Here is a 13,280-nt window from a genome sequence, read left to right on the forward strand (position 1 = left end):
CTATCCCTCTAATCTGTTGTCCTCGATATGGTTGATGCCTACAGTAAGTACTTAAGCTCTCAGGGTCTTGTCAACATACAGTAGGTACCATCCCATGCATCTTCAAGGCTCCTCTAAACATGCCAGGGCAGGATCCAGAACTTGGAGAGGTCCGTAATGTTACTTTCCTACCTGTATGTATTTACATATGTAATCCATGGATGGTAGATCTGATGCGTCTTGTGTACTGGTACAGCTTGGCCCCTGTTGATTGCGTCATTACCAAAGTACCTGCGATCAATGCTACGGTACTCAAGTACCTAGAAGATACATATGAAAGTACTTAAGGACCCACCAGGCTTTAGGTGTAGGGGCACTGTCCATCACTGTTACCGTCCCACTATGTAGCTTAGTACTCTCACCACCTGCATCACCAAGTCAAATTCCGTCAGTATACCTACTAGTCGTCAGTCTTAGATCCTCCTCGTGGCCATCAGGCCGAGAACTCAACCAATACCCAGTGCCTATCTAGGTAGGCGTCTCCATTGAAGACGGCTCGAGAAGGGCCGTACGGTTCTCGGCGACTTGATTGCCTTGGTGTATCATCATAAGTATTTCGTCCGATTTCACGTCTCCTTAAACTTTAGAGTCTATGGGAGGATAGGAGACCCTATATCAACTGAAAAGGGGGGCGAGCATTATGCGGCAGATGATCTGAAGTCCTCTACCTTGCAATGTCCATTCAGCCATTGCCGGACGATGTTGTTGCCCAAATCAAATCGTCAACCGCAATCACGACTCTCAATGGTGCTGTGTGCGGTCTAGTAAGGAACTCCCTTGATGCTGGCGCCTCCAAAGTGAATATATCCATAGACTACGTGCGGGGGAACTGTTGTGTGGAGGATGATGGACTGGGAATACCACCTGCCGAGTTCCACCCTAGGGGTGGCTTGGGCAAGCTTCATTGTAAGCCGTGAACAGTCTCGATGACTCGGTGAATCTTGTTTGGCTGACGGAATTCCTAAAGTCACCTCCAAGTACCCCACGCGTAAAGATATACATGGGAAGTATGGCATATTCCTAGCATCGCTGGCGTCTCTATCATTGCTCTCCGTCATGTCTCACCATCACCAGTATTATACTCATAACTCGATTCAAATCCACAACTCAGAAGTCCTGGCACGGCACATACCTTCCCCTCCTGACCAAAGATTGCTCAACTTCACTCATGGCACGAGAGTGACTGTGCGAGATCTCTTTGGTTCAATGCCCGTCAGGGTAAAACAGAGGGGCATCGATGCAGAAAGAGGTCTTCATAATAAACACTGGGAGTCCCTTAAGCGGGAAATTGTTGCATTATTACTCGCCTGGAATCCTAGTGTGTCAGTGTCAGCGCGCGAGCTTGCCGGGCGCAGATCATTCTCAATTCATAACAACCAGACTCGCGACGGGGAATCTAGCCTTGATCTTAGAGCGAAGGTATCTAAGATCTTATACCGCGCCCAGCTCTCCGACGAAATCGAACTAGACACCTGGATCCCACTACAGGCATCTGCTGGAAAGCTTTCAATTGCTGGTACAGTATCGTTATATCCCACTGCGACAAAACATGTTCAATTCATCAGCATAGGGATTCACCCAGTTTCCAATGAGCATGGCTCAAATGTTCTATATGAAGAAATCAATCGGGTCTTCTCTAATTCGAGTTATGGCGTAGAAGAAGCGACGAAAAACCTCACAAGCGATGAGTACAAAATCAAAGCCCAAGAAGGTCGTAACACAAAGGATGGGTTCAGCAACCAGGACCTCAAGGGTCGAAAAGGAGTAGACCGCTGGCCAATGTTCTATATTGCGATTAACATTGACGGAAGCCAGAAACCTGTCGCATTGCAGGACGTAGACGAACTACTTGATGAGCGTCACGGGAACCTGGCTGCCATAGTAGACATACTAAAGGTAGTCGCCTATGAGTTCTTGAAAAAACATCGGTTTCGCCCAAAACAAATAAAGTCTGCAAAGCATAATATTCCTGGAAAAACTTCAAGAGCGAACTCATCCACAAGAAGTCCATCTAGAAATCTCATGTCTAGACCATCATCAGCAGCTGGAGCTCGGAAGAACGAGCTCGTTGGAGACCTGGCCACGACGCAACTTAGCATTCGTTGCGAAAGAAGTTCTCGTTTGCGGCCAGAATCTCCATTCGATCTCTGGTCTCGCGTCAAATCCGGCTCGTTGCAACAATCGCTAGGCGATCAGAAGGTTCATGGACAGCTCATAGACCGTGCACACGTGGCGTCTAGCACTTCTGAAGTAATGACCGCAGATCTTGGGGAAAGCAGCTCTGATCCTGCGACTTCTTTGTTTGGCCCTGATGGAAGTTTGCTACGGGCGCCTTTTGATACGACAGAACTCGAGGTCCGCTGCAGAGCTCAAGGGTACCAATCATCAGGAACAGAAAACAAGTCATCAGATGAGAATATCGAATGGACCAACCCAGTCACTAAAGAAACGTTAGTTATCGACCCAACAACCGGCTTTGTGATACAACCGCAGACGAAGAGTGCCCAGGAAGAACGAGACCAAACGGATCCAACCTTTCGCAAGCGTCCTCGGCCTGATGGCACATCGGATTCCGATAGAAACCGGAGCATGTGGCTAGGAGAGCTACTGTCATCTTGGGAAAACCCCATTTTCAAGACCACAGAACCACGCATCCCTAGCGCGATTGATGAGGCAAACAATCCACGCAAGTCATTGGAATCTTTCGGCTGCTGTACTTGGATCCAAGGCTCTCCAGGAGTTGGGCCACCCGTTCAGAGTCGAGTTTCAAAAGCAGCACTACGTGATGCTGAGATAGTTGCCCAAGTTGACCGGAAATTTATCCTTGCTAAGGTTGCAGTTAATGCAGGCGCAAACGAATCCACAATACTACATTCAACAGAGTCACTCTTGATTATCATTGACCAACATGCTGCTGATGAAAGATGCCGAGTTGAGTCGTTGATGAGTAACTATTTTTTGCCTATACACGAACATGATGTGGTAGTTCCTGGGGCTGCATCGATGCCGAGAAGGTCTACAGCCTGTACGGAATTGTTGGAGCGGCCAATAAAATTCGATATATCCGTTAGAGATGCGATCCAGCTTGAGAGTATGGTGTCGCATTTTACTCACTGGGGTATCCATTACTATGTTATGTTGGCTCCGCCAACTGGAAATACCAATCAAAGACAACTGGAAGTGACACGATTACCATTAAGTATTGCTGAACGATGCCGACTTGAGCCACGTCTCCTAATCGAGCTTCTCCGGAAGGAAGCTTGGAAACTAGATAGCCCCGCCCATCATAGCATGGCTACGAGGAACTCCAGTTCTCAGGAAAACGAGGCTGAAACTCTAAACTGGATCACTCAACTCCACGGTTGCCCTCAGGGGGTCTTGGATATGATTAACTCTCGGGCCTGTCGTAGCTCTATCATGTTCAATGACGCCCTCTCCCTAGAAGAATGCACGGATCTTGTGAGGCGCCTTGCAGATTGCGCTTTTCCTTTTCAATGTGCCCATGGTCGACCGTCAATGGTACCACTAGTAGATATAGGTAACGACGCGGCTTACACTCACGAAACAACATCATCCAATTGCTTTGGAAAGGCGTTCAAGGGATGGAAGGAAAAGGGGTAGAAAAACTAGTAAGAGGGATTAACACTTTTATAGATATTTGCATAGTTCATATTAGAAGTGAGATACCCAGGGCAAACTCTACGAATTTAATTTAATCTTGTGCCAACTTATTCTCTCACCCCTTAATGTCTGTGTTGCTCTTGCGATTGTAGGAATGCTCAGCCACAGCTTCTTTTGCACCGCCACAATACTTTAAACTAGGTACCTACCTAGGTACTTACCTACTCTAGATTAGTTACCTAAGTATTTACCTACCTACCAACCTCCATACTCCATTGCATTCTAGCACGGTGCTGTGACGTCGAAGCTCCTGTTGCAGGCACCCATTGAACTCGAAGCCTCATTATGCCGATATAGCTTCCGCGCAGACTTGAGCGTCTACCATGGCTTTGCTTTTGGTATGTATTGACTCGATGGTTAACTGAAACTTTTTATAGCTAATACATTTGCTTTACAGTGGAAAGCATTCGACTTCTTCGAAGTCAGCCAGGTCAAGCTCGGCGACGATGAGACACGATCGTTCTTCGAGAACAATGAAATATCCAGCGTATGCTCCGGCTCTGATAGCCTTTTCCTTGGCAGCGAAAATGGATACGTGCGCATAATCGGCCCCAGCTGGAAAGTAGTCCGGAGTTTCCAGGCACACGAAACGGGGCGCATCACCCACATGCGCCAGGTGGAGGGCACAAGCTTGTTGGTCACGGTTTCTGTACAAACCCCCTACAGCGTTATCTCGCGGCTAGAATTGGTGTTGACCATGAATAGGAAGACCTGAGCAACGAACCGGTGTTGAAAGTCTGGGCGCTCGATAAGCCGGTTAAGAAAACGGGGTTACCGACGTGTTTAAGCACCATCAACATCAACAACGGGCGCAAACAATTTCCTGTAGGTGCATCAGCCACCTACTAATTCCACCTATACTCATTCCGGTGTTCCTAGATATCCTCTTTCGCCGCCCTCGACGACCTCTCCCAGCTTGCAGTGGGCTTCGCAAACGGAGCAGTTACAGTAATACGAGGCGACCTAATTCACGATCGCGGCACGAAACAGAGAATTGTATATGAATCAGAAGAGCCGATTACTGGAGTTGAATTCGTGTCAGATCCAAAATTAACCACGCTTTTCCTCGCAACTACCTCCAAACTCTTAAAACTGGTCATATCTGGAAGAGGCCATGGGCAACCACCACGAACCGTCGAAGATTCGGGTTGTGCTGCGGGGTGTATGACGGTAAACAAGAAGACCGATGACATTATCGTGGTTCGTGAGGATGCTGTCTACTACTATACCATCGATGGTAGAGGACTCTGTTTTGCTAATGACGGCACTACTACTCTTGTGTCCACCTTCGAAGATTATGTTGGCCTTGTTTCGCCGCCTGTCTCTTCAAAGAATGGCGGATCAGATAATATACGGAGACGATTTGGAGGTGCAAGCACGGAATCATTGTTTAGTGCCGCTACCTTCACCATGGTAGATCCACAGTTGCAAATAGTTGCCCATTCCGAAACACTTATCTCGCCAGTGAAGGCTCTATTTCAGATCTGGGGTGATCTATTCATCTTGACTCAAGACGGAAAGGTAAGGCGGAGCCCTTCAGATTAAGACTGGCATGCGTGCTGATGCCGGCTAGATCAATAGATACCATGAGAAGCCACTAAATCAAAAGCTCGAGCTTTTATACCAGCGGAATCTGTTCCCTCTTGCTATCAGCCTTGCTCAGAAATGCGGCATGGACACGCAACAACAGAATTTCATATATAGGAAGTATGGCGATCATTTGTACCAGAAAGGAGACTATGACAGCGCTATGGCCCAGTATATCAAAGCGATCGATAACACAGAGCCCTCCCAGGTGATTCGCAAGGTAAGGTGTCTTCTATACTTACCGCCGTCACGCCTCTAATAACCATTAGTTTCTCGATACGCAACGGATACACAACCTCATCGAATATCTTGAAGAATTGCATGAGCATCACAAAGCAACAGCAGACCATACCACTCTACTACTCAATTGCTACGCGAAACTGAAAGATGTTGAGAAGCTCGAGAAGTTCATCAGATCCGAAGGGGACCTAAAGTTTGATTTGGAAACAGCTATTAGCATGTGCAGACAGGGAGGTTACTTTGAGCAGGCAGCTTATCTTGCAACAAAGCATGGCGAGAGTGATCTGGTTGTGGATATCTTGATTGAAGATTCTAAGCGCTACTCTGAGGCGCTCGATTTCATCTGGCATCTTGACGCTGAAACAGTTAGTAGCCTCGACCATACCCACCAAGACTTTGGCTAACCTAACCCTCTATAGGCTTACCCTTGTCTGATGAAGTACGCCAGAGTGCTGTTGGAGCATTGCCCCGACAGTACAGCTGAACTCTTCATCGACTATTACACAGGCAATTACAAACCCAAAATACATTCTGTACCTGTGGAAGCAGTCTCTACGTCATCCGGAAACCGTTTAGCAGCTGGCGCGGCCAGTGCTGTTCAGAATCTTACGAGTTTGCTGCCTCTACCATACATGGGCACCTCTAGTATTCCTTCGCCCGCCACACAGGGAGACGTTCAGCCCACAACTAGGCAAGCAGTCCCAAGTGCTGAGCCAGATGATGATTTCGTTCCAAAATATACCCCACCGCCACCTCGTTCAGCGTTTTCATCTTTTATAGATCATCCCGACCAATTTATTGTTTTTCTTGAAGCATGTCTCAAATCTAACTCTCTCGGTGATGGGGATATCGCCGACATTTATACAACACTTTTTGAAATGTACCTTCACAAAGCTAAAGAAGGTAAAGGCGTACAGAAAGAAGAGTGGGAGCTCAAGGCGAAGAAGCTCATAGAAGGTCATGACTTACCGATTGAGAACTCTAACGTCCTACTCTTATCCCACTTGTCTGATTTCCACGACGGGACAACACTGGTGAAGGAACAATCGGGCCTTCTCTTTGACATCTTTCGGTCATACACTGCAGCGAAGGATACGCGCGGGGCCATTAAGGCTCTACGCAAATACGGACCACGCGAGCCCCAGCTCTACCCGGCTGCCCTCGCATACTTCACATCGGATCCACGCATTCTTGACGAGGCGGGCCCGGAAGAGCTAGATAATGTACTGAAGAAAATTGACAGCGATGGACTCATGGCACCGCTGCAAGTGATTCAGACATTAGGCTCCAATGCTGTCGCAACTATGGGCATGATCAAACCATATCTGCACGAGACGATCACACGCGAGCGCCGTGAGATCGCCGCTAACAAACGGCAAATTGCTTCTTTCAGGAAAGAGACCGAACAGAAGCGTGTTGAGATTGCAGAGCTTGGCAGTAAACCAGCCGTCTTCCAGGCTCAGAGATGCCCGGGATGTGGCGCCCCGTTAGATCTGCCAGTTGTACACTTCTTATGTAAGCATAGTTTTCATCAGCGGTGCCTTAAGATGAATAGTGCCGCTGGTGAAGGTGACGGAAGCGACAGTACTGAATGTCCGGTTTGCGCGTCAAACAACGCTGCCGTAAGGGCTATGAAACGTGGGCAGGAGGAGCGGGCAGAACGCCACGATCTTTTCCGCGACGCGCTTAGTAAGAGTGACGAGCGCTTCAAGACTGTGGCACAATGGTTTGGCCAGGGCGTGATGGGAGCTGGTGGACTGGAATAAGAGTCAACATAGTATGTAATATAATACGATCGACTATGATACATTTCAATGCCTGGGTATCTATCTGTCTATCTGTATTTCTTTTGATCCAAGTCATGGTGAACGTATCAAGCAGCTGTGGCCAACGACTCTGGGTGCATATCCAGCCCAAGCTACGTATTCGACAAGCATGTTGTGTCGAATCTAATATAGTACATACCCTTCAACCATGAGCCCCCTGTTAGTCTACCTACTTCAGATGAAATTCGGTTCTTCACATCATTAGTCACCTTCCAACGCCAAAAAGATGGTTCAGCCACCGTCCCATGCTTTCATTCCTACCCCCAACATATGTGCGCCAGTCATCAATATGGTGCAAATGCCGCCCCTTCAAGGACTCTGCTAGATCGCTACTGCTAGAATCCGTGCTGGGAACAACGACATCCGTAATCTCTGCATGGCGCACGGTCATATGCAGCCCAGGCTTCGTCGCTTCTACCGAGTTCGTCGAAGTCGGGAAGAACGAAGACAGCAAGTCAGCAGGTAGATCTGGCCGCGGCCGAGGATCCTCGGCTGTCGGATGAGACGAGAAGGTGAACTGCGGCGTCTGCGCGTAGACCCAGTCGCGGGACCTCAGCTCGGCGACGCCGGCGCGGACTTCGGGGATGTCTTCTACGTCGGATGCGTCTAGGATCTCTACCTCGATTTCCTTCGTCTCCTCGCTCTGCGCTCGGGCGTCCTCGTACATGGCGCGGAACTCAGCTACGACTGCGTCTTCGAACTCTGCATTGGATACCCCGACGTTGCGCACGGGCGACCGCACGCTTTCGACGCCGCGCGCCTTGATGTATGGCGCTGCGGGCGATCGGAGCAATTTGCTGAGGAAGAGGAGGTGCGGCGAGGAAAGGAGACATGTGCCGTGGTGCAGGGAGCGTGTGCGCGTTAATTTGTAGGCTGAGCCTGAGATCTTGAATGTTTGGACTTCGTTGCTGTTTATTCTTGCGTCTGAGCTGTGTGGATCATTGTGCGCTGGAACCTTGGAGGAAACGTCGAGGACAATATCGTGACGCTCATTGACGCGGACACCGTGGGGAATTTTATTCAGCCCCTGCAGCGCTCGCACAACCATTTCGGCGTGCTTGTTGCGGTCGAATAAGGCGGGCGGACAGATCACGCTGTAGTTCACGTTGCCCGCGTCGTGGAATACTGTTCCGCCGCCGGATCGTCGGCGGACGAGGAGAACATCGTCGTCTGTGTCGTTGCCGCTCTCGACTGGACGTTTTTGTCCTTTATCCACGTCCCTCGTATTCACCACTGCATTCTCATTGCCTTTTGCCGAGGATTCTAACCCTTCCCGTAACCGTCTAAGGATTCCTCCCTGATTTATCAGGCCGAGATTAACTTCGACCCAGGGGTTCTGGTTCCGTCCGATGACGATACATGGACGATTCGTGTACAGCAGAAGAACCACGGAGTCCGGATGTGATTTCTGGAGTAAGAAGTGCTCTATCGATAGATTCAGGTATGGATCTGTGCTCCGAGATATGTAGACTTGGACCAAGTTCGACGGGTGAGAGACGGCTTCGGCGGAAAAGAACCGGGGTGAAAGTGTCCACTGGCGCTGAGGGCATCTCAGCCTTGTCAAGCTCACATGGTGATGAGGTACCGCTGATAAGCGGCTAGAGAGGGCCCTAAGGGCCATGAGAAGCTGTGTTGGAGAGACTTTGGTGTAATTATTATATAATGACCTTCATTTTATTAATTATCCCTAGGGTTAATATTATATCTAAAAAGCCGACTTGAGTTTAAGAATAAAACCAATGCGACCTATTAGGTACGTAGTCGGTTAAGTGAACGAGTGAATGAGTTGAGGTTGGTGAAAATGTTGAAGCCCTGTATGAAGCTACCTACCTCCCTGTCTAGTAGCCTAAAGTAAGTACAGATAGGGCTTATTTACAGGGTTAAGCTTGGGCCTCTTTAGGGGTTGCTGGCTTACTTAAAATCAGCTTCGGACCCCAGAGAGGCTGCGGAGCTCCGATCGGAGCAAAGTCCCACCACCATACCACTGCAAACCGTGCCGCCAGTCAGGGGATCATGTATGTTTCGATGGAGAGTGGCAGCTAGGTCAGGATGTATTTCTAAATGCGATTGCAAATCAAGAAAGGGCAGTACGCATTGGCGTAGTCTACCGAAGATGAGATGGGAAGCCTTGATGGCCTTACAGGATCCCACGAGGTGTTACGAAAATCGATATGGATTTCCTCCTTACAATCTCACGATGATTATTAATTGTGCTGCAAGTATCCCTATCATCTAGGTAACTAGATATTTTTTTTGCTTATCTTAGGATATCCAGTAAGCTATATTTCTACACCTGAGAATTATCCTATATACTAGAATCTACGAGGCGAAACCTGAACTAGCAAATTCCTTGAGCCACGCCCCAACTGTGCGGATTTCTAGCTTCGTAGCTTCACGGATGTACTGCGGCTCAGCATCAATGTCGTCGAGCGTGCGCAGATCCCACACATGCCCGGCCCCGTTGATCAGATGTTGCGGCTGCGAATCCCACTCGCGCCGAGGCGCCAGGTCAGAATGGTAGCAGAGATCCTTCCAGGGGTCAGCTGAGCCGTCCACGAACAGGAGCCTGTCGGCTGTGAAGTTGAAATCCCCGAAGGCATTCCATTTGGCTAGATCCGGTGAGGCCGGTATAGTGTTGTATTTTCCTATTTACCGTGTGTTAGACATAACTAGCTTGAGTCTTATATGAATGAGTGTACCGATAGATGTTCTTACCCTTGGGAAAGGCCCAGTTACACCACTCTTGGGTGTATGTGCTGTTGATAACCCGCGATAGCAGGGACTTTTTCCCGACCGGTTGCGCAGCTTGATACGCTCCGAATTCCGTGCACGTCGAGTACAAGTAGCTCCGCTCAGCCCCGGTCGTAGTGTTGGCCCACCAGGCTGGGTGTTGTGTCCCGAAGCAGTCTGGGCTATCGTAGTCACCGCTCTCGCATAACGGGAGAATGACACGCTTGACATACGCGGCGTAGTTGCCTAGGTTTTTCCAAGGCTTACCGCCCGTATGTTTGGCCAAGGCGTGGTCCACGGCCGTGGTCTCAGGCGCAGCGTTGGTGTTAGTGACGTTGTCACAGAAGTAGAAGAAATCCCGGTGTGCGTACTGTGGGTTCCAGTTGATCTCCTGCCAGGTGTTCGACGGGTAGTAAAAAGGGCCACCGATGGGGAAGGCAATTGTCTGCGCGAAATCGCGAATGTCCTTGAGCGCGGTGAGCCCAAAGATGTCTTTCAGTTCCTGGATAGCCGCGTGGTTGCTAGACGCGACGAGGGAATCCATCTTGTCCACAATGTCGTTGACACTGGCGATGCAGTCCTGCGGTCCTAGAAGCTGGATTGGGTCGTACCATTGGGGGTATTCTACCTGGGCATGGATGACGGCGCTGCTGGCGATGGCGCCGTAGAAGGTCTTGGGATATGCCTTGATTGTAAATGCCGACAGCGCGCCGGGATAGCTACCGCCATAGAGTATCCATGGCGTCGAAGGGGCATTGATTCCATTGTTGACGCCTGGCAGATGAACCTTCTTGGCAAAAGCCTCGTGGTCGGCGATGATCTGCTCCGTGGCCAAGAAGAGCAGCTCATCTGTTGTTGAGCTATTGCCGAAGGGGCCGCTCGTGCCGTAGAAGCGATTCTCTAGGACAACGCCGATGCCATTGAACTCTTTCATGAAATGGGTTATGAGACTGTTGTCAAGATGTGTGTCGCCATCAATGGGACCCTCGCCGCCCAGGTAGAGGAAGACTGGCCCGCCTGGCTTGTAGTAACGTGTCTCTACATAGTAGCGCTGCTTGAATGTGCCACGGACATGCGAGGGGTAGCTCGAGCTGTGAGGGAAATGGTTGATCTACATAATAAAAGGATCAGTACGATATAATGAATACATGCATTCTTGTCTGTCGCTTACTTACAGCTTGGTCAAAGTAGTATTCGGGGCGACCTTGCGATCCTAGTGCCGAGCCGGTGGTGGTTGTTGCTTGGAGTCGCCTTGGCAAGCGCTGTCTTGGCGGTAGGGAATGCGCCGAGGCCAAGGAACTAAGGCCGCTGTAGCAACTCAGCCAGAAGAAGAACGAGAAGAGTAGCTCCATTGTTCCCAAGAAGCCAAGATATCGCGCTTGGCTATGCAACAACCTCTACTGATGAATACTTCTTTTTGCCTTCTATCTAGTCGGTTGAGACTCGTAAGGATGCCAGAAAAGAAAGAGACTGCGCGACAGGGAACACCACATCAGGCCGTCTATTTAACCACCATGTCGATCCTAGTTGTTTATTTGCGTTAAGACAGATTCGGCAGGTGTAAAGATACACAGTCTAACCTTATATACTTAATAGGCTACTGGCCTTATGAGCTTACATGTTCTTATCCATTTCAATACGTACACATACAATATCTTTCGATCGCAAGACGTCTACACATTTGCTAAGGCCTTGTTATGGATTTAACTAGACCTGGTTTCCGATATACAGCACAGACCAAGGAATAACGTACATAAAAGCTAAGGAAAGGCGCAATAACAAAAGGTCTACATCGGAATACAGCCGGGCAGCGCTATGACAGGGTTGGTGAAGGCCGGTTACGATGCGGGATTGATGTTAGAGTAAGTATGCGATGTACACTTATAAAGTCGGTGATACCATTGAAGAAGAACACCCGGAAAGCACTGCTCTCCCCAAGTTGAGTGAAGCAATTCGCCGGCAAGCGAGTTTAGTGCCACATCGACCCCCTGGCCGTCCGTGGCCGTCATTACGTCCTGCATGGAAGAATTGCTATGCGAGTCGAAAATCTGCTCGCGAGGAATGCTGAAGGTTTCTACAAGATATTGTACTTTCTCCCGGTTGCCTACCATAGCGAAGATCTTGGCGCCTACCATCTGGGCAAGCTGAATCGCAGCGATGCCAACGGCGCCACAGGCCGAGTGGATGAGAATAATCTGGCCCGTTCTGGAGGGGGGGCACAGGTGGCATAGGGCGTAGATTGCTGTGGTGAAGACAGTGCTCATAGTGCCCGCATCCTCCATGCTGAGGCCGTCGGGGATCTTAGCGAAAAGACGACTCCGTTCTCAATTGCAAACTCATAGTCTGGGTCGATATCTGGGTCGTTTCTGGGCTCAAGGTGTGTTGGTAAATTTGGACTAGGTACCTTGCTGGGAATTTCATGGTTGTTCGTGTCGTCGACCTCAAGTGTAATAAAGTCAAGGTGCATTTCTGAGCGTGACGTCCTCAACAGTCCTAAGGTTTCTGCGAATCAAAGGACCGTAACTCGCATGGAACAAGATCGGGTAACCCAATCAATTTTCTATTTCCCAGACTTGTCAAGAGCGTCATGATTTTATTGAAGTCCTCTATAACAAGGGCAGTAATACTGGGCTTGGAATCTAGGCAATTCAGATTACAATGATTAACTAGGGCTGCATAAGTCCTTGGCCAACCAACTCCTTCTTGGCTGTTGGTGGCTTGACTTGAATCTATATACAACTGGTCTGCCAGTGTTACACGTGTAACCTCTGTACCGGCTGAAGTATGCAGTTCGCCTCGCACTTCGGCCGTACGAAGGACTATTGCAAGCTGTTCATGATCTTTCAAGATATGCAGGCAATATTGGGCAATATTGGAAAGTGAGGTTATACAGACTTCGCTTCTTGAAACAGACCCCAGAGACCTAGGCGGTCTGGGCTGGCTATAACAAGGGCAGATAGACTGGGCTTGGAATGAGGTATTCTGATTACAATGATCAACTAGGGCTGCAGTAGTCCTTAACTAACTAACTCCTTCTCGGCTGTTGGTGGCTTGAGATGACTCTATATACAAATGATCTGCTAGCTCAGACCGCCTGGGTCTCTAGGGTCTGTTTCAAGAAGCGAAGTCTGTATAACCTCACTTTCCAATATTGCCCAATATTGCCTGCATATCTTG

The 13,280-nt window shown here is 49.2% G+C and overlaps 5 protein-coding genes across 5 annotated transcripts; 2 read left to right on the top strand and 3 right to left on the bottom strand.

Moving 5' to 3' along the window:
* The first annotated feature begins 406 nt into the window (after positions 1-406).
* F5B22DRAFT_600961 (uncharacterized protein) lies at positions 407-3,778 on the top strand. Its single transcript, XM_047974571.1, has 2 exons — positions 407-945; positions 1,007-3,778. Exons 1-2 carry the CDS (start codon positions 714-716, stop codon positions 3,658-3,660), a joined length of 2,886 nt encoding a protein of 961 aa, XP_047832478.1. The 5' UTR covers positions 407-713; the 3' UTR covers positions 3,661-3,778.
* A 149-nt stretch (positions 3,779-3,927) lies between these two features.
* F5B22DRAFT_600962 (vacuolar protein sorting protein-like protein) lies at positions 3,928-7,346 on the top strand. Its single transcript, XM_047974572.1, has 7 exons — positions 3,928-4,058; positions 4,118-4,369; positions 4,426-4,545; positions 4,600-5,241; positions 5,294-5,527; positions 5,577-5,912; positions 5,967-7,346. The coding sequence occupies exons 1-7, from the start codon at positions 4,044-4,046 to the stop codon at positions 7,311-7,313; spliced, it is 2,946 nt and encodes a 981-aa protein (XP_047832479.1). The 5' UTR covers positions 3,928-4,043; the 3' UTR covers positions 7,314-7,346.
* Positions 7,347-9,176, bottom strand: F5B22DRAFT_600964 (uncharacterized protein). The gene has a single exon (XM_047974573.1). It carries the CDS (start codon positions 8,992-8,994, stop codon positions 7,579-7,581), a length of 1,416 nt encoding a protein of 471 aa, XP_047832480.1. The 5' UTR covers positions 8,995-9,176; the 3' UTR covers positions 7,347-7,578.
* Positions 9,177-9,308: 132 nt separating this feature from the next.
* On the bottom strand, positions 9,309-11,269 carry F5B22DRAFT_600966 (peptidase S28). The gene is made up of 2 exons (XM_047974574.1): positions 10,089-11,269; positions 9,309-10,018 (listed from the first exon to the last, which is right to left on the bottom strand). The coding sequence occupies exons 1-2, from the start codon at positions 11,035-11,037 to the stop codon at positions 9,693-9,695; spliced, it is 1,275 nt and encodes a 424-aa protein (XP_047832481.1). The 5' UTR covers positions 11,038-11,269; the 3' UTR covers positions 9,309-9,692.
* A 429-nt stretch (positions 11,270-11,698) lies between these two features.
* Positions 11,699-12,621, bottom strand: F5B22DRAFT_83058 (uncharacterized protein). The gene has a single exon (XM_047980603.1). It carries the CDS (start codon positions 12,383-12,385, stop codon positions 11,942-11,944), a length of 444 nt encoding a protein of 147 aa, XP_047832482.1. The 5' UTR covers positions 12,386-12,621; the 3' UTR covers positions 11,699-11,941.
* Positions 12,622-13,280: the final 659 nt, after the last annotated feature.

This window comes from Xylaria bambusicola, assembly GCF_022495145.1.
Source record: "Xylaria bambusicola strain CBS 139988 unplaced genomic scaffold F5B22scaffold_13, whole genome shotgun sequence".
NCBI classification, from domain to species: Eukaryota; Fungi; Ascomycota; class Sordariomycetes; order Xylariales; family Xylariaceae; genus Xylaria; species Xylaria bambusicola.